General features: G+C 41.2%; 1 protein-coding gene across 8 annotated transcripts in view; it reads left to right on the top strand.

The window, feature by feature from the left end:
- The window catches only part of sorcs1 (sortilin-related VPS10 domain containing receptor 1), a 223,613-nt gene that overhangs the window by 88,780 nt on the left and 110,826 nt on the right, over positions 1-24,007 (top strand). For all 8 annotated transcript variants that reach the window (XR_015095776.1, XR_015095777.1, XR_015095775.1 and 5 more), the window contains exon 3: positions 15,915-16,014. Coding sequence is in view for 5 of the 8 variants with exons in the window: in XM_086082258.1 (XP_085938384.1) it covers positions 15,915-16,014 (100 nt within the window). In the remaining 3 variants the exon portion in view is untranslated. The remainder of the gene's footprint in view (positions 1-15,914; positions 16,015-24,007) is intronic.

Below are 24,007 nucleotides of genomic sequence, written 5' to 3'. Positions count from 1 at the left end.
CTGGAACCAGTTAGCCGTAGGTTTAAATGGAATCATTGAGAAAAAATCATTTATTTTGGGTAAAACTTTCATTTTAATAATGACTATTCGTCCTATTAGAGAAATAGGAAGATTATTCCAGCGCTCCAAGTCACTATAAATGCTATCCAGAAGTGGAGTAAAATTTAAATTAATTAAATCAGTTAATTTAGGTGAGATTTTTATGCCTAAGTATTTTAAATTACCTATAGGAAATGAGTAGTATGGGTCCTGGCTTGCAGGGTTCCATGAATTTTCTGTAATAGGTAGAAGTGTTGATTTTGTCCAGTTAATAGAATAGTCTGATAACTGTGAGAATTTAGTTATTAAGTTAAATACTTCCCCTAACGAAATAGCAGGCTTTTCTAAATAAAGTAAAATATCATCGGCATATAGATTAATTTTATGTTCTGTTACCCCAGAGTGAATTCCTTGAATCATTCTTTCCTGGCGTATGGCTAATGCAAGCGGTTCAATAAATATTGCAAATAATAAAGGCGACAGTGGGCATCCCTGTCTTGTGCCTCTCTGTAGAGTAAAACTCTTAGATATAATCCCATTAGTAGTAACAGTAGCTTTAGGAGAATCATATAATACTGACACCCAGTGAATAAATGACTTCCCAAAGCCAAATTTATTTAAAACAGCAAAGAGGAAGGACCAGTTAACTTTATCAAAAGCTTTTTCTGCATCCAATGATATAATAACTGCCTTTTTATCATGCCGCTGTGACATACTAATAAGGTTAAAGAGCCTTCTAATATTATTAGTAGAGTGACGCTCTTTAATAAAGCCTGTTTGGTGATTGTCGGGATTACTGTTTCTAATCTAGATGTAAAAGCCTTAGTGATAATTTTAATATCAGTGTTAATTAGTGAAATCGGACGGTAACTTGATGGAAGGGTGGGGTCTTTTTCTGGCTTTAATAAAAGTTTAATTGCTGCTGTATTCATGTGTGGGCGTATGTGACCATTAGTTTTAATTTCTGTTACTACTCTTAAGAATAGTGGAGCAAGCATTGACCAGAAGTGCTTTAAAAATATAGCCGGATAACCAGCCGGGCCAGGTGCTTTGCCATTTGGCATACTATCTAGAGCACTGTACAACTCGTTTATAGTAAGTGGTGCATCTAACATATCTTTATATTCAGTAGTTAACTGAGGTATATTTAAGCTACTGAGGAATGCCTCAATATGCTCTGGGTTAGGTTTATTCGTTTCTGAGTATAGGTTGTGATAATAATTATAAAAAATTTGATTAATTTCTTCTGGTGATTGTGTACATTCACCAGTTGTCCCTTTAATAGCCGTTATAAGCGATTTTCCCCGATTACGTTGAAGTTGGTTTGCAAGAAATTTACCTGATTTGTTATTATATTCAAAGTTGTTGTATCTCAATTGTTGTATTATAAACTCTGTCTTTTTAGTTAACATATTGTCTAACTGTATTTTTGTATTTTGTAAGTCAGTCCATATTTGGTTATTTGGGTTTATTGCGTACTCATCCGTCAGTTGTTTAATTTTATCTTCCAAGTCTTTTTCTAATTTTTTATCCTGTTTCTTTTTACAAGATGAATATGATATAATTTTACCTCTAATTACTGCTTTCCCAGCTTCCCAGAGAAGAGCTGGAGATAGGTCTGGAGAGTCATTTATTTCCAAAAAGTCTGCCCATTCTTTTCTTATAATTTTGTCAAATTCTGCGTCGTTTAGTAGTGATATGTTAAAACGCCATGTAGGTGGTGGTTTAAAGGTATAATCAACTTGTAGGGAAAGGGAGACTGGTGCATGGTCGCTAATAATAATAAGATGTATTTTTGTAACAGTTTTATCAGCAATAGAATTATTTGTAAGAAAAAAATCAATTCTTGAAAAGGACCGGTCGGTGCACAGCGGAAAAGAAGGTAAATTCCTTCTTATTTGGGTTTTTAAGTCTCCAGCTGTCGACGAGGCCAAAGTCATCCATATATTCCCCTATTACTTTTGTAGATTGTGATCGCCTTATACATGTTGTTTTATTAGAACGATCTATTAATGGATTTAAGGCTGTGTTAAAGTCTCCTCCAATAATAATAGTAGAGTTCGATGCTAATTCAAACAGCTTAGAGAAAAATTCATGGAAAAAGGCCGGATCATCATTATTAGGGGCATATAAATTACCGAATGTATATATTTTATTAAATATAGTCACCTGAATAATAATGTATCGGCCCTCTGGGTCTGTTATTGTATTATTTAGAGTAAAGAGTAAATTCTTATGTATGAGTCTACAGACTCCCCTTTGTCTACTGTTATAAGGGGCAGAGTACGCTTGGCTAAATTTTTTATCAATAAGTAATTTTTCTTCAGATTTTTGTAGGTGGGTTTCTTGTAGGAGGCAAATATCTGCTTTTAATTTTAAGAGATGGTCTAAAGTTTTTATTCTTTTTGCCTGTGAGCGAGCGCCACAAACATTCCAGGAAACCAGAACTAATTTATGCATACAAACAATATAAACTCAGTCCTATGTATATATCTGTATAGGCCATTTGCCACCACTGGCATGTTATAGGATAGAATCAAAGTGGTTAGGTGATTTATATAGTTTGTGTAAAATATGAGGTAACGTGTAAGGTAACGTGTAAGGTAACGTGTAAGTAAATAAAACAGTGCAAAAACGAGTAGGGAGGTGAAAGTGAAGGAAATTAACAGGGGATTAAACATAACAATACACCAGTAACCCAAGCGAGATTTTTTTGTTTAAATATACTTTAGATATAGTTGTGTATTAATATTATATTTATAATATAGTCTAAACATAATAAGTATTCATATTTTTGGTTTTATAACCACATATACAGTATATGTATACACCTAATAATCAAACTAAGTTTAGTTCCACCAATGCCAATTAGAACAGCCAGGGAGTGGAATTGGGGTTCCGGAATAGTTGGCCATCGATATATAACTTATCAACGGCTATCGTAGTCCGTTTACCCTCCTGTCTATTTTGTTTCATTATAGGAAACAGTACTTTTCGCCGCTCATTGATCTCTCTCGGGAATTGATCATTCATTCCAAATGAGGTCCCTTTAAGCTCCCGTCCTTTACTTTTTACAAATTCTTTCTGTTTAAAATGCTCAAACTTGGCAATAATAGGACGGGGTTTGTTGCCCCTACGGGCTCCAAGCCGATGTACCCGGTCAAAAGAGATGTTATTTACCGTCTCCTGAGGAATTTTTAACGACGTCGTCATAATTTTTTTTATCTCAACCTCTGGGTTGTCAGAGGTATTCTTGGATATACCTGAGAATATTAAATTCTCCCGCATACTACGGGATTGGACATCTAAAACTGTTTCTTTTAGCGTTTTATTCTCCTTTTTCATAGTTTCCAGCTCGGCTGAAACAGCCGCGAGTGAAGAGTGTAGCTCGGCATTTTCCCGTTGAAGGACACTTACCTGCTGACTGACGAATTCCAGGCTTACCTTTAATTCTTTGACGTCCTCGAGGATGAGGCCGAGGACGTCAAGTTTTTTATTTATGGACTCCAGCACACTGACCGAAACGTCCGTAGTGGTTAGGTCGTCCGTGTCCGTCGCTGAGTCGTTTTTCCTCTTCTTCGAAGAAGGTTTCTTCGACGGTTTCTCGACGGAAGGATCCTCCATCGCGCAGCTGTAAAAATATCCGTCGATGAAACGTTCAAGGTCCTCCACGTTGGGTGGTATTTCAAATCTGCCGGATGAAAGAGAGAAGAGAAAAGCCAAGATATATGATGGTTAAATTTGGATTAGTTTAGTATAATAGAGCTAGTTCTATCTTAGCAGCAGGGCGCCGCCATGTTAGGGTTTCTGGTCTCGCTGTAGGTCTCGCGATAGTCACAGCATCTCGTGAGCGACTTCCTCCCTCGTGCTCTGCTTCTCTTAAAATCCATTTGAACTGTCCATTTCAAGCATGCACTCTCGCAGTGTGTGCGGCTCTGCCATAACATTTTATGAGTGGCGCCAACATTGAACCGTATTTACAATTTCATATGGACCACCATGGATGAAATATTGCGATCTTAATTTCACGACCGGCTTGCGAAGCTCGCTGCCTGCGCTATTTCTGAATGCAGAACTCAACCTCATTCATTTAACTGTGGCTCGAGCTCTCATTGAAGTGAATGGGAATACATGACCAGGTGAGCGGTGTGCACTCGGCATTTTTTTTAAACCACAATCATCACAAATCCATCAAGTACCTTGTAAAGACGTTGTGGTAAAGAAGGAGCTGAGCCGAAAGGCAAAGCTCTCGATTTACCGGTCGATCTACCTTCCTACCCTCACCTATGGTCACGAGCTGTGGGTCGTGACCGAAAGAACAAGATCCCGGATACAAGCGGCCAAAATGAGTTTCCTCCGCAGGGTATCCGGGCTCTCCCTCAGAGATAGGAAGCTCGGTCATCCGGGAGGGACTCAGTGTCGAACCGCTACTCCTCCACGTTGAGAGGAACCAGTTGAGGTGGCTCGGGCATCTGGTTCGAATGCCTCCTGGACGCCTCCCTGGATAGGTGTTCCGGGCATGTCCCACCGGCGGGAGGCCCCGGGGACAACCCAGGACACGCTGGGGAGACTATGTCTCTCGGCTGGCCTGGGAACGCCTTGGGATCCCGTCGGGGGAGCTGGCTGAAGTGGCTGGGGAGAGGGAAGTCTGGGCTTCCCTGCTAAAGCTGCTGCCCCCGCGACCCAACCCCGGATAAGTGGTAGATGATGGATGGACCTTGTAAATTGTAAATATAGATCAGCGTTGTTATATGAGTTCTTCATGATGCAACTTCACGCCTTGTAAAAATACAAGAAATACCTCTTTACTTAGCTCGATTGACGGACATAAACCTGCTTCAGCCTGTGCTCAATACATGAATTTTTATGGATCTTCACGTCATACATAACTTTATCTTGATTAATTAATTAATTAATGATAGCTGGGTGGCGTGACATCCTAGTAGGTAGTTTACGTTGGGTCTCATACTGGGAGCTCTGTGATGTTTCATTGATTCACACAAAGTGAACATTGCAACGTAACAGGCACTTTGAATTTTTATGGATCTTCACGTCATACATAACTTTATCTTGATCGTTGTTATTAATGTTAGCTGGGTGGCTTGACGTCTTAGTAGGTAGGTTACGTTGGGTCTCATACTGGGAGCTCTGTGATGTTTTTTCATCGATTAACACAAAGTGTACATTGCATCGTAACAGTCACTTTCAACTTATTTTGTTTTAATCTTTCATGGAGCATTTTCTGTTACCTCAGAGTAAACAACTGTTCTGTTCCAGACAGTAGAGAGAAAAAGCAAACAACACATAATCAGTTTACAGGTACATTTATTAACTCTCTTAATATATATGATGTATCAATACGGCAAAAAAAAAATTCTCATGAATTGGAATTTCGACAAAACTTGGCTATATTCTAATGCTGATAACAAAAGAACGGAAAAAGATAGAAACACTTTTTCTGATGAAAGAAGAGTGTCTAATCTTTCTTTCTGGCATGTTCCATGTTTATATAGCAATAGAACACAATATTCTGTGTGCCATGCAAGATCAGTCAAAATCCAGTAAAACAGCTGGCATTAAAGGGGGTTGCTCCAATGAAAATGGGTAGGATTCAATGAGTTAAAAATGGGAATTATTTTGCGTGATTACAATTTCCACGCTGAGATCAATGTTGTTTTCTTCAGACATCGGTAGAGACCTGTATGATTTAGCTTCAATAGTTGTAAAGTCTGCTTTTCTGCATATTTTAATGAATATATATTTCCACTGCTCTTTTGCCTCGATCTGGAAGATAGTGTGCATGTATTGCTCCAAAAAAACACTCACTGACATGCTCTGGTACGATCATTTACATTGTTAAGTGTCCAGAGGGATATCGGACTTGAAAGAGTCAACTGAAGAGGGCGGGGCTTTTGCGAAAGGTCAATTTCCAAAATAATTAAAAAATGACGAACTTCCTGTTAGGTTTAGCATATGGCTGCAAAATACTTTTTGGTAGGTCTTAGGCTGATAAATATGCCTCACAATCTTCACAAATGTAGGTGAAACATACAACCTGGAATGCTTCATTAAGAATTTGTAAAAGGCGCTTTTGAGCTATTTATTGAAAATTGCACAAGAAAGCATCATGACAGGTCTGATGTGTGTGCAAAGTTTAATTGATTTTCGCCTATGTTTAGATCCTCAAAAACATAATAAGCATAATAAAAACAATGCCACGGCAACATCGTGTGGCAAAATAAAAAGCTTTCGATAAGTTTTAATCTTAAACATCTTAAGACGAAACAGTTTGAAGATGATTAAATAAATTCTGTAGGAGGAGTTTGTTAATATATGACCCCTATTAACTCTTTGACCGCCAAAAACGTTTAATAAGGTTTAGTAAAATCCAAATGAGTGCCGCCAAAAACGACGTTAACTATGTTTTTTAATGGAAACGGGTGGAGGAAAGCCTTGGCCAGCTATGCTCCAAGTATCAAGCAGATTGAGTTAGTATAATTGACTATTTATGGGCACTAGATGGCAGCGATGACTCTTTTTGGACAAGATCGGGTCGAAGTCAGTAGTAGAGGAAGTGAGGTGGGGCTAGCTAGAGTGTTGAGGGGAGAATGGCTGAGGAAGCGAAAATGGCGACCGGTTGCAAGCAGCTCACGCTTGAGCATTTTTTTCAAAGACGAAATGATGATGATGGTGACTCTGAGGTTGACGCCGAAGTTCAAGCGTTGACGCGGCGGCTTCGACCACGTTGTAAAGCCTCACCGGCTAGCGATGCTAACGCCGGAAAATGTGGTGTACAACCGAGCACTTCTGCACAGGCGGACGTTCAATCGCACGATGAAGAGTACCCTGAATCCAATGCATATTCATCGGAGTGGGTACAGTCTGATCACGGAGAAGACACTAGTTCTGGACTACAATGCCACCACGAATGGAGTGGATAAGATGGATCAGAACATCTCTTACCACCCATTCAAGCGGAAAACATTGAAATGGCACCAAAAAAGTGTTGCCTATCTATTTCAAATATGCATGTTTAATGCATATATCCTGCACAAAACAAAACATTCTGGGAAGTGCCAACACTTTTTGGAGTTTATCCGGCAGGTGGTGAGAGGGTGGCTGTTACCACAAGACAAGGAGGAGGAAGAGGAGGAGGAAGTTGTTGCAGGTATAGGAACTGAAGGGCATGAGGAAGCCAGACGTAACACCAGGTCACCGTATCATGATCCTGAGAGTAGACTTGATGGCAACATGGCCAAACACACTGCAGTACATACCTGCTACTCCCCGGAAAAAAAGGCCGGCAAGAAAGTGTAGGGTCTGCACGCAAAGGGGCAATCGCAGTGAAACTAATCCGTGGTGCAAATCCTGCTGCGTCCCCTTGCACGCAGGGGGGAGTGTTACACAATATACCACACAAAAAGAAAAATTGTGTAGTTGAAACATCCACACAATTGTAAATAGTAACACATACACACACCACACATGCACAGTTGCACACATTTGTAAATAGTTTGCCAAATTGTTTTGTCAAATTGTTACACTGTTGAATGTAAATAAACTAATTTTGCTATCAAAAAACACTTTTTCATTGTTGGTGGTAGTGTTGTATAGAAGTAAAGCACTGTTTAGGTGTTTGTGGCATCATTCATGGAAAAAAAAGGTGTAAAATTCACGAGAGTGCATGAAATAATATCGTTTCACAAAAAGCTTGATTTCTACATATTTTGGTCCAAAACAGAGCATTTGGGTGAAACTAACCTATTTTCTATTGTTGATTACTGAAAAACTGAATAAGGTAGAAACAAACTTTTTTTTCTGATGAAAGATGAGAGTCTTTCATTTGGTAGTATCTGTGTTTCCATAGTCCAAACACAAAATTTTCTGTGGACCTTAAAAGGTGCAAAAATTGGCAAAATTTGGACATTTAAATATAGCTCATAGCTCACTTCCTGTTCATTTTAGGGTACTGCTACCAAAGTCTTAATTGTTTGTCTTGGAGTGCTACAGGTGCCGCCCAATTTTCGTATATGTAGGTCAAACGTAGTGGGAGAGGGCTCCATTAAACCAATGTAGGGGCGCTACAGACCCATTGTTTTTTACTCGTGCATGGCAACATTAAAATATACAATTTTTCGCCACTCCCGATGTGTGTGTTAAGTTTTGTTTGTTTTCATTCATGTCTAGTGTCTCAAGAATCCGATTCTTTGCGGAGAATAAGAAGAAGAATTCCTACAGAAACAATAAGGACCTCACAGTGGTCGCTGGTCAAGCCCTAATGATACTCTTATAGACACATTATTGGATTGTCTTTGTGCATTGCATCACCAAACTCAAACAAACCTGTTGGTCAGGTTACTTGTTTAAAGTGTGAACACAGCCTAATTAATGCTCTGAGTTTGAGACAAATAAGTGAAAAGTAAGTTGAACAAGACTCTTCCAAAGCACCTTGGGAAGAGCAGTTGGATCACTGACTTATCTGGGTGAGAAAATAACTGGAATTGGAGTTTGATTAAAGCTGACTGGAAGCATCATACTTATGTCGCACTGAAGGAAAAACAGATGGTCAGTACACACTATCTACTGCACACGCACGCACACACTCACACACACACACAGGTTTGCTTGACTATCTTTGTGGGGCCATCTCATTGACATAATGCATTTCCTAGCCCCTTGCTCTAACCCTAACCATCAAAAATTACTGCCTACCCCTATTCCTTACCCTAACCTCAACCATAACCCAATTCAAACCTTAACTCTAAAACCAAATCTTGACCCTCAAAAAGAGGTCTAAATTTGTGGGGCCCACCATAATGGCCCCACAACTCTGTGAAATCCCGGAATGTTGGCCCCACTATGTAACAAAAACAAGACCCCCCCCCACACACACACACACACGTTTGTTTTACTATCTTTGTTGGCCCATCTCATTGACATAATGCATTTCCCAGCCCCTCCCCCTAACCTAAACCATCAAAAATGACTGCCTACCCCTGTTCCTTACGCTAACCTCAACCATAACCAAATTCAAACCTAAACTCTAAAACCAAGTCTTGACACTCAAAAAGAGGTCTAAACTGGTGGGGTCCAGCAAAACGCATCTGTCGAGCAAGGACGCATCTGTACTTGCTCCTGCACTTGCTCGTGACTTCTAACTATTTCGTTGACATTGGGATTTTTAATTACATTGTTGCAATATGCCTGGCGGAAAAAGAGTTGACGAAATTAAGGAGATAAAATCTTCTCTTGCAAAACTCAAAGAAATGGTCACTGAAATACTTAATATGAAAAAGAGCATCGAGCCACTTCTGCAGGAAATTCAGCAGATGAAGAAAGAGACACAAGAAAAAGATGATGATTTGGAAGATAATCTTTGAATCAACGATGTGATAGTTACAGGTATCCAGATTAAATTGCGCAGCGGCCCTCGGGCGAGAGATGCGGCCAGCACAAGTGCAGTTGATTCTGAAGCAGATCATCTGCAACTAGAGAACACTGAAAATTACTACAATCCTGCCTAGAAGTGGCCGACCTTCAGCAAGAACCACAAGACAAATGATAATCCAGGTAAAAAGCCAAAGGATTTGCAGACCTCTTTTGCTGCATCTGGGACACGTCCATTTTTCAACAATCAGAAGAAAAGTCAATCGACAAGGCTTTCATGGAAGGCATGCTAGGTAGAAGCCTCTGCTCACAAAAAAGATCAAAGCTGCCCATCTCAACTTTGCCACTGAGTGTGTGTGTGTTATATATATATATATATGTGTGTGTGTGTGCTTACACAGAGGGTGTGTGGCAGCTGTTCTTGGCAGACCCGTGTGACTGAGCAGTCCTATTTAGGAACCAAATTTCTCACCTGTGTATAAGTAAGGGCATAGAAAAGGTGGCCTAAAAATTGCCCACTCTAATCACACCTGGACAGGCTACCCGCACCTGTCGGGTCATTTCACTTAAGCGGTCGAAATGAAGCGCCAACACAGCAGCTGTTGTCAACAACTCTACTTCTACATACACCTGTGCCACTTGTAACAGGGCCTGTGGATCCAGGATGGGATTATAAAGTCACCAAAAAACTCACCGTTAGACAGAAGAGGACGTCATTATTGGCTACAAGCAAAGCATATATATATATACACACACACATATATACTGTATACAGAGGTGCCCCCCCCCTCCCCCCCAACAAAAGGCTTTTCTAAATAAAGTAAAATATCATCGGCATATAGATTAATTTTGTGTTCTGTTACCCCAGCGTGAATTCCTTGAATCCTTCTTTCCTGGCGTATAGCTAATGCAAGTGGCTCAATAAATATTGCAAATAATAAAGAGGACAGTGGGCATCCCTGTCTTGTGCCTCTCTGTAGAGTAAAACTCTGAGATATAATCCCATAAGTAGTAACTGTAGCTTTAGGAGAATCATATAATACTGACAACCAGTGAATAAATGACTTCCCAAAGCCAAATTTATTTAAAACAGCAAAGAGGGAGGACCAGTTAACTTTGTCGAAAGCTTTTTCTGCATCCAATGATATAATAACTGCCTTTTTATCATGCCGCTGTGACATGCTAATAAGGTTAAAGAGCCTCCTAATATTATTAGTAGAGTGACGCCCTTTAATAAAGCCTGTTTGGTCGCTATGAATGATTGTCGAGATTACTGTTTCTAGTCTAGATGCGAAAGCCTTAGTGATATCAATTTTAATATCAATGTTAATTAGTGAAATCGGACGGTAACTTGATGGAAGGGTGGGGTCTTTTTCTGGCTTTAATAAAAGTTTAATTGCTGCTGTATTCATGTGTGGGCGTATGTAACCATTAGTTTTAATTTATGTTACTACTCTTAAGAATAGTGGAGCAAGCATTAACCAAAAGTGCTTAAAAAATATTGCCGGATAACCATCCGGGCCAGGTGCTCTGCCATTAGGCATACTATCTAGAGCACTGTACAGCTTGTTTATAGTAAGTGGCGCATCTAACATATCTTTATATTCAGTAGTTGACTGAGGTATATTTAAGCTACTGAGGAATGCCTCAACATGCTCAGGGTTAGGCTTGTTAGTTTCTAAGTATAGGTTGCGATAATAGTTATAAAAAATTTGATTAATTTCTTCTGGTGATTGTGTGCATTCACCAGTTGTCCCTTTAATAGCCGTTATAAGAGATTTTTCCCGATTGCGTTGAAGTTGGTTTGCAAGAAATTTACCTGATTTGCTATTACATTCAAAGTTGTTGTATCTCAATTGTTGTATTTTCAGATAGCATATCGTCTACCTGTATTTTTGTATTTTGTAAGTCAGTCCATATTTGGTTATTTGGGTTTATTGCGTACTCATCCGTCAGTTGTTTAATTTGATCTTCCAAGTCTTTTTCAAATTTTTTATCCTGTTTCTTTTTATAAGATGAATATGATATCATTTTACCTCTAATTACAGCTTTCCCAGCTTCCCAGAAAAGAGATGGAGATAAGTCTGGAGAGTCATTTATTTCCAAAAAGTCTGTCAAACTCTGCGTCGTTTAGCAGTGAGATGTTAAAACGCCATGTCGGGGGTGGTTTAAAGGTATAATCAACTTGTAGGGTAAGGGAGAATGGTGCATGGTCGCTAATGATAATAAGATGTATTTTAAAACAGTTTTATCAGCAATAGAGTTATTTGTAAGAAAAAAATAAATTCTTGAAAAAGACCGGTGCACAGCGGAAAAGAAGGTCAATTCCTTCTTAGTTGGGTTTGTAAGTCTCCAGCTGTCGACGAGGCCAAAATCATCCATATATTCCCCTATTACTTTAGTAGATTGTAATTGCCTTATAGATGTTGTATTATTAGCGATCTATTAATGGATTTAAGACTGTGTTAAAGTCTCCTCCAATAATAATAGTAGAGTTCGCTGCTAACTCAAACAGCTGAGAGAAAAAATCATGGAAAAGGCCGGATCATCATTATTAGGGGCATATAAATTACCAAATGTATATATTTTATTAAATATAGTCACCTGAATAATAATGTATCGGCCCTCTGGGTCTGTTATTGTATTATTTAGAGTAAAGAATAAATTCTTATGTATGAGTATACAGACTCCTCTTTGTCTACTGTTATAAGGGGCAGAGTACGCTTGACTAAAATTCTTATCAATAAGTAATTTTTCTTCAGATTTTTGTAGGTGGGTTTCTTGTAGGAGGCAACTATCTGCTGGGTTTCTTGTAGGAGGCAACTATCTGCTTTTAATTTTAAGAGATGGTCTAATTTTTTTTTATTCTTTTTGCCTGTGAGCGAGCGCCACAAACATTCCAGGAAACCAGAACTAATTTATGCATACAAACAATATAGACTCAGTCCTGTGTATATATCTGTATAGGCTATCTGTTAATATTGGCATGTTATAGGATAGAATCAAAGTGGTTAGGTGGTTTATGTAATTTGTGTAAAATATGAGGTAACGTGTAAGTAAATATAACAGTGAAAAAACGGGGAGGGAGGTGAAAGTGAAGGAAATTAGCGGGGGATTAAACATATAACAATACACCAGTAACTGGTAACCTAAGCGAGATTTAAAAAAATATATATATATTTTAGATATAGTTATGTATTAATATTAGATTTGTAATATAGCCTTAACATAATGAGTATTCATATTTTAGGTTTTATAACCACATATACAGTATATGTATACATCTAATAATCAAACAAAGTTTAGTTCCACCAATTAGAACAGCCAGGGAGTGGAGTTGGGGTTCCGGAATAGTTGGCCATCGATGTATAACTTATCAACGACTGTCGTACTCCGTTTACCCTCCTGCCTATTTTGTCTCATTATAGGAAACAGTACCTTTCACCGCTCATTAATCTCTCTCGGGAATTGGTCATTCTTCCCGAAAGAGGTCCCTTTAAGCTCCCGTCCTTTACTTTTAGCAAATTCTTTCTGTTTAAAATGCTCAAACTTAGCGATAATAGGACGGGGTTTGTTGCCCCTACGGGTTCCAAGCCGATGTACCCGGTGAAAAGAGATATAGTCTCCTGAGGAATTTTTAACGACGTCGTCATAATTTTTTTTATCTTGACCTCTGGATTGTCAGATGTATTCTCGGATATGCCTGAGAATATTAAATTATCCCGCATGCTACGGGATTGGAGATCCAAAACTGTTTCTTTTAGCGTTTAATTCTGCTTTTTAATAGTTTTCAACTCGGCATTATCTCATTGGAGGTCACTTACCTGTTGGCCGACGAATTCCAAGCTTACCTTTAATTCTTTAACGTCCTCGCGGATGAGGCAGAGGACATCTAGTTTTTTATTTATGGACTCCAGCATACTGACCGAAACGTCTGTAGTGGTTAGATCGTCCGTGTCCGTCGCTGAGTCTTTTTTTCACCATCGCGCAGCTGTAAAAATATCCGTCGATGAAACGTTCAAGGTCCTCCCAAATCTTTTGGATGAAAGAGAGAAGAGAAAAGCCAAGATCTATGGTGGTTAAATTCGGATTTGGTTTAGCATAATAGAGCTAGTTCTATCTTAGCAGCAGGGCGCCGCCATGTTGGGTATTCCCGGTCTCGCTGTAGGTCTCGCAATAGTCACAGCATCTCGCGATAGCAGCCTTGGCATTGGCATTTTGACTTAGGCCCGCTGGCCCAGCCAGATTCCTGACCGCCCTTGACTAGCACGTAGCTCTACCACTAATGTGTATTGGTTCAGTTTGATCTCTATATTGTAAATGGATGAATGGGCTGCTTCTTCTAAATTGCGGGCCGGTCTCTCGGTGTAAAATGGAGGAAAAATAATCATTGAATAGCACCACATCAACCCCAAAAGACACTGGCCCACCGGGCCCTGTATGCCAGATGGCCAGTCCTGGCTGTGACGAAAACAAGAAGCGCAGAGGCCGTGGGAAACAAATAAACCTAACATGGACGAATCCATGAACGCTGCAATTAATTCTGTTCTCGCAGAATTACTCACAATGTTCTTGTTGAATGAATAACAGCGAGAGGCACTTCGTCCATTTTTAGCTTCTTTTTTTTCTTTTTTTACCTACGAGGCTGACGACATTTTCATCCATTGCCGTGATTGGTCAAGACAAAAGTTTGGTAGGTGTGCACAAGTTGCCACATTGCCCAATATGCTTGAAGTATTGTACTGCATGTCCCGCCTGTCCCAGATTTATATTGTGGAGAACTCCTTAGAGTGATTCACATTATCAATCTGGCTCTGACCAGGTTATATATAAAGTACTTTTAAAAAGACAATACCAACGAGCAGTCTGTAATGGCCAAACTGTCTACTTTTCATTAAAGGTCTCAGCAAGAGATCAACGTATTCACTAAAATAATGAGACCTTTTTATTTGGTTTTATTCTTCAACACACCAAGAGGTGAAGTGTATGACAAATGGAATATCGGTATATTATTTATTTATTTTTAATTATTGCATTTTCCTCATAGCTCCAAATCAGATTACCGTACTTTTCATTAACCTCCAAATCACAAGATTACATCTGTATCACAGTCCAATCCCGCAATGTCCATGACCAGTAAACAAGAAGTTGCTATCTAAGGTGGATAACTTTGTCAGGATCATCGTCCCTTAGAAACTATCAATTATCATTTATTGCATGTTTCATCTTCTTGGAGTCTGATGAGTTCAGACTGTTTTATTGGTCAACTGTGAAAGTTGCAGTGACACTGAAAATAAGTCATACCTTCAATGTTTCATCTACTGAGGGCTCTGAGGAGCCAATCAATAACCTGATGCTACTGTCCCGTGGACCAGTGTGCTGATGATTCTGGAGTCACCCAGGATAGTGCACCCTGAGGAAATTGAATCCTCACCATAGAAACCAGGCAGTGATATATAAATAGGGGAAGTACATTTGCAAGCAGAGCATGAATATTTCAGCTTTTGTGTTCGGAGACGCTCTCAAACAGATCCTTTAATACAATTTATTCATACTAGTCAAGTCTGATAGGAAAGTTCATGCAAATGACTGCTACTTTTGAAATCACCCAAGGAATATCCTTGTTGCATTTTAAAGGTATTTATTTATTTATTATACCAATATCTATGGTTAATTACAATGACTTTGAATGCCATGCATTTAAAAAATATATTTATAAAAATATAAATATATATTTATACGTTCTTCAATAGTTATGAGAGGACTTTGCTTCTGCAGCTGTACTAATCTAACTCTGATGAGCACATACTGTATGTGTGTGATATCTCTTGCTACTGCATTGAAAAGAGTGTACTGTACTTAGACTGACCAAAATACTAATTCAAGCAGAAATCGCTTCATCATCATACTGTGATGTGCCTGCAAAAGAGGCATTGCGGTACAGTGTGCTTCACTCACATTTTTGGCAATGTTTAGATCATGAGTCACCAACCTTTGTGAAAATTTGTGATAAATAAAATTTGAGTTTTTGGTCAGCTTCCAAACTGTTTGACTCAAACCGATTCTTAATTGTAGCTTTCCCAGTACTTAGAGGAGAGGCTTTTGTGGGATCAATGTCAGTAATGTAAGATGAAGAACACAAAACTTATGCCTTACAACCCTTCTCAAGCTGTGCTTAAGCTGCAGGCACGTCTTTTTTTTTTTTTTGCACTAGCATAATTAATTCTCATAATTTAGGTAATATTAATTCAAATCTGAAATGGAGAAATGTAGGTTATATTGTATATGTAATGAGTCAGAGGAAATCACACTATTGTGGCCATTATAATGTGGCCACTGCACTCCTGTGGGAAATCCTGTTGTATGTTCAGCTCAATGGGGACTTAATTATATCAGTGCTTTAACTCTTCAAATGTCAGGGGACTTTTAATTGCAGCAAGTCTTCTTTTTTTTCAAATGTTCATCAGACCTTTCTGATCAAATTTCAGGTCAACTGACTATGGAGCAACATACCAGAAACTGAATGACAAAGTTGGAGCAAAGACAATACTCAGTTATTTGTATGTGAGCCCAAACAACAAAAGAAAGGTAATACTACTCATTTACTATATACTACACTTTACTGAAATACTGTAACTATATTCAACAATACCAAGCAATACATTTTACTGATATTTCTCGGCCAGCAACACAACACTTCCAGAGCAGTTGCTGGTGATGCCATTCTGCACTGGCACCTCAGGAAATCAATGGCCCTAAAAACTCATTCTTTTTCCATCCATCCATTTTCTGAACCATTTACCCTCACCACCTATCACCTATCCCAGCTGTCTTCAGGCAGTAGGCAGAGTACACCTTGAACTGGTTGCCAGCCAATCGCAGGGCACACATAGGCTACGTTCACACTGCAGCTCAATTTCATTTTTTTTGACAAGCATCTGATTTTTTTCATGCAGTGTGAACGGTACTATTCAAAAAAAATTCACACCTGACCTGGGCCTCTTTTGTATGTGCATATAAATCGGATATGTATGCAATGCGTCTGCACTGTGAAGGCTTCTCCGCATGAATCCGATTCATACGTCATCAAAAGCCTGATATGCGCTCTGCGCCAGCTTGGAAGGGAGACTACTGACACATCTGTAAAAATACAAAGCTGTTTTGAGTAACAGTGTTAAATTTTGGTCTTTGATTTGATCACACTTGAAACATGAAACATAAAGTTGACATTTGTGGCAATAGTAGAAATTCAGCTCTGTAAACGCAACATCATCTTTCTTTTTTTTTTTCTTTTCTTTTTTTTTAAGAGCTCAGTATTGTTCATTCGGAAATGTCATCATCATTGCTCTTTTTTTTTTTTAAATATATATATATATACATATATATACATATATATATACACACACACATACATATATATATATATATACATACATACATACATACATTATTTTTTTTTTGTGTGTGTGGGTGAGTATGTGTATGTGCGTGCGTGCGTGCGTGTGTGTATTTGTTAGCTCACCAGAAAACCTATTAGAAAAAAATCTCATACCGTTCACCTAAATCGAACACCAGGAGACCCGAGGGGACCGAAGAAAACCAAGGAAGGTGAAATCCAGCACCGACCAGACACCCCCCACCAGAACTCCTCCCCAGCCCAAGAAACATCCAGACCCCAACAAATCCAAAAAACATAAAATCAGGGAGGCCTCAAGAGACCAACGGAGAGACCGAGAAAAGGAAGGAAGGACAGACGAAGCCGCGTGAGATCCGCAGACACCAGCCTCCACCGATTCAATAACCTGAGGAGGAAACAGATTGTGTCTGAGTTTCGGTAGATGCTGGTGTGGTGGATCTGGCATGCATGAAAATCTCCACCAAAGAGGGGAGCCGTCGACCCCCGCCGGAACAGAGCAAGCGCAACACCTCAGGGCCCTCCAGGCCGCGGCAGCGCCAAAGGACGACCCCCGGGCCCCACCAGGGCCACCGGCCGGAGAGCAAACCCAGGAGCAGGAGCGCCCCCCGCCCCAACACGGCCCGCGCCCCCGGCCCAACGCAGCAGAACGGGGCACTGCAGGCCCACCAGGCACCCCACCGGCCCCCAACCCCCGCCCCCCGCCCCCCCACCCCCCATCCACCCCCGCCACCCAGCCCTAGCCGCCCCCAATCCCCCAGACACCCCCCACCCCCAGCACCCCCCCACCCCCAGCACCCCCCCACCCCGAAACCCCCACCACCGCCCCCCCCCCCCCAACAAAGCCGCCCCCCCCCGACCAACCGGCAGCCCCCCGACCCCCAGCCCCCGGGGACCACCCGCACCCAGCCACCGGCGCCGAAGAGGGGCCGGACAGCGGAGCGGAGAGGGCAGCCGCGCCCACCCCACCCCCCGCCGTGTGGAAGGACGGAACACCGGGGGCAGAAGGGAGAGATGGGGGCACCGGAGGGCGGCCGACACCCCCGAACCCCAGGCCCAGCGGGGGAAGGCCCCGGTCGTCACCCCAGCATTCTTTGTGAAAATTAACCCCTGTTACTGAGTCCGCCAGCTCGCGGACTGGCGAACTCTACCCCTAAACTGTGAATGTGACCCCACCCAGTGTATATACAAGTGTGTGTGTGTGGTGCATTAAAATTAGGAGCAGGTGAACCGGAGCCGATGGAAATGATATTCCCACGCTCCGATCCACCCGCCACCCAAGCATGTTGCTGAGTGTATGTGGTGCATTAAAAAAAATAGATAGGGCGGGGGGGGGGGGGGTGGCGACACGGACAGGGGACCGCAGCACTGCTCTATACTGCGGCCCCCAACCGATGGCACCCCCACAAGCCCCCCCCCCCACCCACAAGTTGTGTGGTGTATTAAAATTGGAGGGGAGTTGTAGGGTGAAGACGGTGTTTCCACCCTACCCCACCCCCCAAAGTGTGTTATGTGCCCTATATGTCTATAAAAGTGTATTGTGCAAACCTAGTGTAGTGAGTTAAGAGGTGTGACCAGCGGGGCCCCCCCCAACCGGGCGGGGGCAGGAGGCGCACCGGCCCACCAAGCCCCCACCCACCCCACCAGGACCCCGGCGGGCATATGAGCCCTATCGCCCCCCGGATACTGGGTCCCGCCCGAGGTGTCAGGACGCCCACCGGAGCGGGGCGGGCACGACACCAAACCCCAGCCACCCCCGCCGGCCCCCATAGCACCGAGACCCGGGCCATGGATGGAGCCCCCGGCCCAGGGGAGGGGAAGGAAGGCGTACCGGGGAAGGGGAAGGGAGGAGGGAAGGGGACGACAAGAAGGGCAGGGGGCAGCGGCAGGGACGCAAGGAGAGGGGGAGAGGAGGAGGAAGACATCATCTTTCTTTCTATCACCTCTTTCAACCTCGCTACTCTGGCGACATGAGATGAGAAGATAACTGTTTGTAAGTACTACATTAAAAACTGAGCCACGAGGAAGCCGAGGACAGCAGCCAACCAGGAACAAGCATGTAAACCAAAAGTCCGCCAACCAGGAGCACGGGCGTTTCCACAGCAAAATTTGCATAATGTATGCAGACACAACACATTAATCGAACTCCTAACACATCCGCAAAACGAGTCCACCAATCTGTAGCGGGCGCGTTGGCACAGCTAAATTTGCATATGACACTGATAAAAGTCGCTTGCCTTGGGGGCTTGGTAAAACGTTGCAAGTCGGGACCCTTATCACTTCTGTGAACACTGCAACGTGACATCGTTGGTTTGGGCACACGTCCCTCGACGTGTGCTCTTTGTACATGCGAGTCGCATCACGGGCACGTTGCGTTCATATTAGAAGTCGCATAAAATAGTACATAAAAAAATCGGATTTAACAAAAAATCTAAATTGGGCATCACGCCCTGCAGTGTGAACATAGACATAGACATTCATAATAAAATAACGCGTTAATTGCGATTATGGTTAAAGCGTTATCTTTTTTTAATCTCGTTAATAATTTTTTTAAATCACTGACTTTACTGTTTCTATATGCTAATTAGATCCATTTTGATATGTGGTGCTTTTGCTTGAGTTGTTGGGGATGGTAGGGTTGCAAAACAATGGTCAATCGCATCCTTTAAAGTGTCGTTATTGTAATGTTTATAAAATGTTTGTATTTCCTTAATTTAAGATTCATTATTTCTACTACCTCTAAAATTAACACCTTAGAATTCAAAATTATTCCACTCCAAATGTAAATCACATTCATATGCAAAATGTTTAAATAGTTTTCGATGAACCCACGAAACCAAGACTATTTAAATAGCTCTACACCTCGCAAACCTGCATGTTCTCTGATCCTGGACTCTATTGAGCCAGTAGTGCAAGTAAATTAGGCTTCTGTCGCTGGTGGCAATCCAGTGAGAAAAGTGCTGTAGGACACTGGCAGGTAGAAGACACAGAAAAGCACAAGAAGAAAATGTGAACAAAGCTATTCAAGAAACAACAAATGAAGTGAAAAAGCAATTATTGAACAGTGCTTTTGGAAAGTGAGTGATGATTAAAATACTAATACAGAGGTATAACCCAGTGCTCATGGGATAAACAAAAGTCTAAAAACAACTATTGTCTTCGCCATGGGCCCAAAGAAAGACAACAGTGCCAGCGGTAGCAAAGAAAAACATACAGTGCTACAAACCACAGTGGAATTAGGAAGGAGATTATCACGCAGCTGTAACTACCGTGACTACTTCTGTAAATACTGGCACCCCCCTTAGCTGTTCAACAACGTGCCTGACGTTAAACAACGCACGCAAGGACAGTTTAGTAGTCTAACAATATGCCCAATGTAAAATACACAAACTCAGCACTGAACTAAAGCTAGCATTAACGTAGCAATTATCATCCACTGATGCCATCACACCACAATAAAAAAGGTAAGGTATTTTTATTGTTTAAATACTGTACTGTACTGTAAATGTAAAAACATAAATAGAAATTCAAATAGGAATTTTCTGTTTTTAATTGCATTTATATTATTTCCTATGGGAAAAAAATGTTTCGGAGGTTGAACAATTCGGACTTTGAACACTTCGCAGGAACGAATTATGTTCAAACTCTGAGGTACCACTGTATTAGATGATTCCTCTTCTTTTAAATACTTTCAAGCTTTACAGCATTGAATTGTGCCACTTTAAAATACAAGCACCGATGCAAATAGTTCATTCCCTTGAGCATTCAAATTGTCAATTAAAAAAAGAAAAGAAGCAAAAAACAAACTAAATGTGCTGACAGACCCATGGCTAACTCATATTAGCCATTCTTCGTTGGGACTTCCAAGTTATTCCAAGGGATAATCGCCCTCTTTTATTTTTTTACAATGGATTTGAAATATCACTAGTAACACGTAATGTGATTTCTAATTGTGTTTAGTTTGTTAATGGAAACATGATTAAAGGTGGTACGCACTGTCACCTGGCTTATTCATAGACACCGTCAACATAAAAAGAAAATAAATGAATCCACAAATAATTTACTCTCAGCTTCATTGTTTCTTAAACTCTCATTTTTACATTTCATGAGTTTGTATGGATACATGTTTTTGTTCTGCCTTTTCAGTTCTGTTATTTTGTTTCAAAGTTAATTGTATTTTTGCAGAGCACTAAGGCAACTAGTTGTGGCTGTGCGTTCCTTCAATAGATCTCTCAGCTTTACAGACTTTTTCAACCCATCGACAAGCCAAGAAGCCTTATTCTTAGATTTTTTTTTTTGGTGTGTGATTGAAGCTTACCTGTAAATAGCAGAGAGCAAATTGTAAAATCCCCATTTCCTTGTTATTGTGTCACTGACACAAAAACAAACAAAAAACACATTTGTTTTCGTAGCAACTCTACCTGCCTGTTTAGTACTTACAGCATATTATTGATGAAATATTGAACTAAAGAAACAAAATAAGTATAAGAAATATAAAAAGACAGACTGGCAACCTATTTTGAGACAGCAAAAGAACCAGTTATTGCAAAGATAGGGTATATTAAAAAACAAAACAAAAAACAACGCTACTTGGAGTGTTCTAAATGAGATGATTAAACATCAAGACTTTCCAAAACATATTGGTAAACATGGCAATTCTATTATCGGTGATATAGAGAAGATTAAAACAAATTTTTTTGGGTTTTGTTATGTTGTTAATGTAGGCCTGAATTTGGCAAGAGGGATTGATCTGCCAAGAGATGAAGTAAAAAAGTTTGATTGTCCATCCATCCATCCATCCATTATCTACCGCTTATCCGAGGTCCGGTCGCGGGGGTAGCAGCTTTAGCAGGGAAGCCCAGAAATCCCTCTCCCCAGCCACTACATCTAGCGCTTCCGGCGGGATCCCAAGGAGTTCCCCAGCGTCGTCCCCGGGGCCTCCAACAACTCTCCAGGGAGGCATCCAGGAGACATCTGAACCAGATGCCCGAGCCACCTCAATTGGTTCCTCTCAATGCAGGGGAGCAGCCTCCCGGATGACCAAGCTTCTCACCCTATCTCTAAGGGAGAGCCCGGATACCCGGCGGAGGAAATTTCGACCGCTTGTATCCGGGATCTTGTTCTTTCGGTCACGACCCACAGCTCGTGACCATAGGTGAGGGCAGGAACGTAGATCAACCGGTAAATCGAGAGGTTTGCCTTTCAACTCAGCTCCTTCTGCACCACAACGGACCGATACAGAGTCCGCATCACTGCAGACGCTACACTGATCCGCCTGTCGATCTCCCGCTCCAACCTACCCTCACTCGTGAAAAAGACCCCAAGATACTTGAACTCCTGCACTTGGGGCAGGATCTCATCTCCGACCTGGAGAGGGCACTTCACCCTTTTCCGACTGAGGACCATGGTCTCGGATTTGGAGGTGCTGATCTTTATCCCAACCGCTTCACAATCGGCTGTGAAACACTCCAGTGAGAGTTTCTTGAAGAAGCCACCAGCCCCACATCATCTGCAAAAAGTAGAGATGCAATGTTGAGACCACCAAACCGGACCCCCCTCAACGCCTCGGCTGCGCCTAGAAATTCTGTCTATTAAAGTTATGAACAGAATCCGTGACAAAGGGCAGCCTTGGCGGATTCCAACCCTCACTGGGAACGAATCCGACTTACTGCCGGCAATGCGGACCAAACTCTGACACCAGTCGTTCAGGGACCGAACAGCCCCCGTATGAGGGGGCTCGGTAGGGATGGGAATTTATAATCTCCGATTCCGATTTAGAATCTGCTTAACGATTCAATTCTTTATTTATTCTCTTATCGATTCTTTTTTTGGGGAAAAAAGATTAATAAACATAGATTAGCATAAACTTTTTTAAGTCTTAGTTGTATCTGTAAACAAGAGACATGTTTAAAAGTAACATGTCCTTACAAACCCAACATTGAAGTTTTAAGGTCCACATTCGAGGACTCAATAGGGTGCCATGGGGTCCCTAGAAAAGAAAGAAATATTTTTTTTTTGAAAATAAACACAACTATATATTTCTTAAATCATCTTCTGTAGAAATTTACAAAATACAACATCGATTATTTTGTGACAATAATGTCCAACTCCAGTAACATTTCAACACTAAGATGAACTGAGCACTCAAAAACTCCTCCTCCCTGTCTCAGTCAAAACAGACGCAGCCAGTAGACTGGTGCGTGACTCCCATGAGCAGAGTCAGTATGGTCGTGTGGAAGTAGCGAGTGTTGCTCTTAAGTCATGGTTCGTTCTGTCAATCTTTGCACGTTTTGCAACCTTGAATGAACCCTGATGAAAAAAACAACACAACACTTGCGGGCCGCGGCGCTTACCCTTGCAAGCCGGTGCCCTTTAGTGAGATGCGGGCTTTAAAATTAGCAGTTACTAATGGCTCGTTTCACATAAAGGCAAACTGGCGCCAATATAGTTACTACCCGTACATGACGTGTTGATAGGAGTGAACGCTTGCATTGCTGGCGGGCGTTGCTGCTGTGTTGATCCCACCGGGACTTTGGAGCGCTCACAAACACGACAGACAGTCATCGCATGCTATATGTTCAAATGCTCTTGCATAGTGGTAGTGTTTCCTCCCTTAGACGAAATATTGCCAAGTTGGCCTGTTGTTAGGTTTTCTTGGAAAATGTCAGCAAACCTTCAAGCGTGGCGCCATGTTTGTTGCTCGGCGCGAACGGAAATGTGGTTGACGTCATTGGATGTGATAGGTAACTTGTCGTGGTTTGGGGTTTACTTCCCGCTCCAAAAATTGCATGGGAAGTCCGTGAGTAAACCAAATCTAATAAGTTATGAAAAGGAGAAAATGACTTAAAATATAAACATATCCCAACCCTAATTTGTTACAACAGCTCCTCAACATACGCATTGACAGTATACATGTTTCAAGAGTAAACTAGCTTCCCACAGTTTACAGTGAGAATAACATAACAAAAATGGACCTTGGACTTGTTTTAGACATTTTCTTTTAAATGAAACACACAACATATAAAATATGTTAACAGAAATTAACTTAATACAGAATGATTTTTTTTTCTATACTTGTCTGTACTGTTATAAAAAGCACACATTACATACACATGAAAAAAGAAACGTGCTCGAATCTACAAAATAATAATAATGCCTGTACAAGTC

The sequence above is a fragment of the Leptonotus elevatus genome, chromosome 8 (genome assembly GCF_054856555.1).
Source record: "Leptonotus elevatus isolate MCC_2025b chromosome 8, RoL_Lele_1.0, whole genome shotgun sequence".
NCBI classification, from domain to species: domain Eukaryota; kingdom Metazoa; phylum Chordata; class Actinopteri; order Syngnathiformes; family Syngnathidae; genus Leptonotus; species Leptonotus elevatus.
The sequence above is the reverse complement of the archived record's forward strand: the minus strand, read 5'-3'. Positions and strand labels throughout refer to the sequence as shown.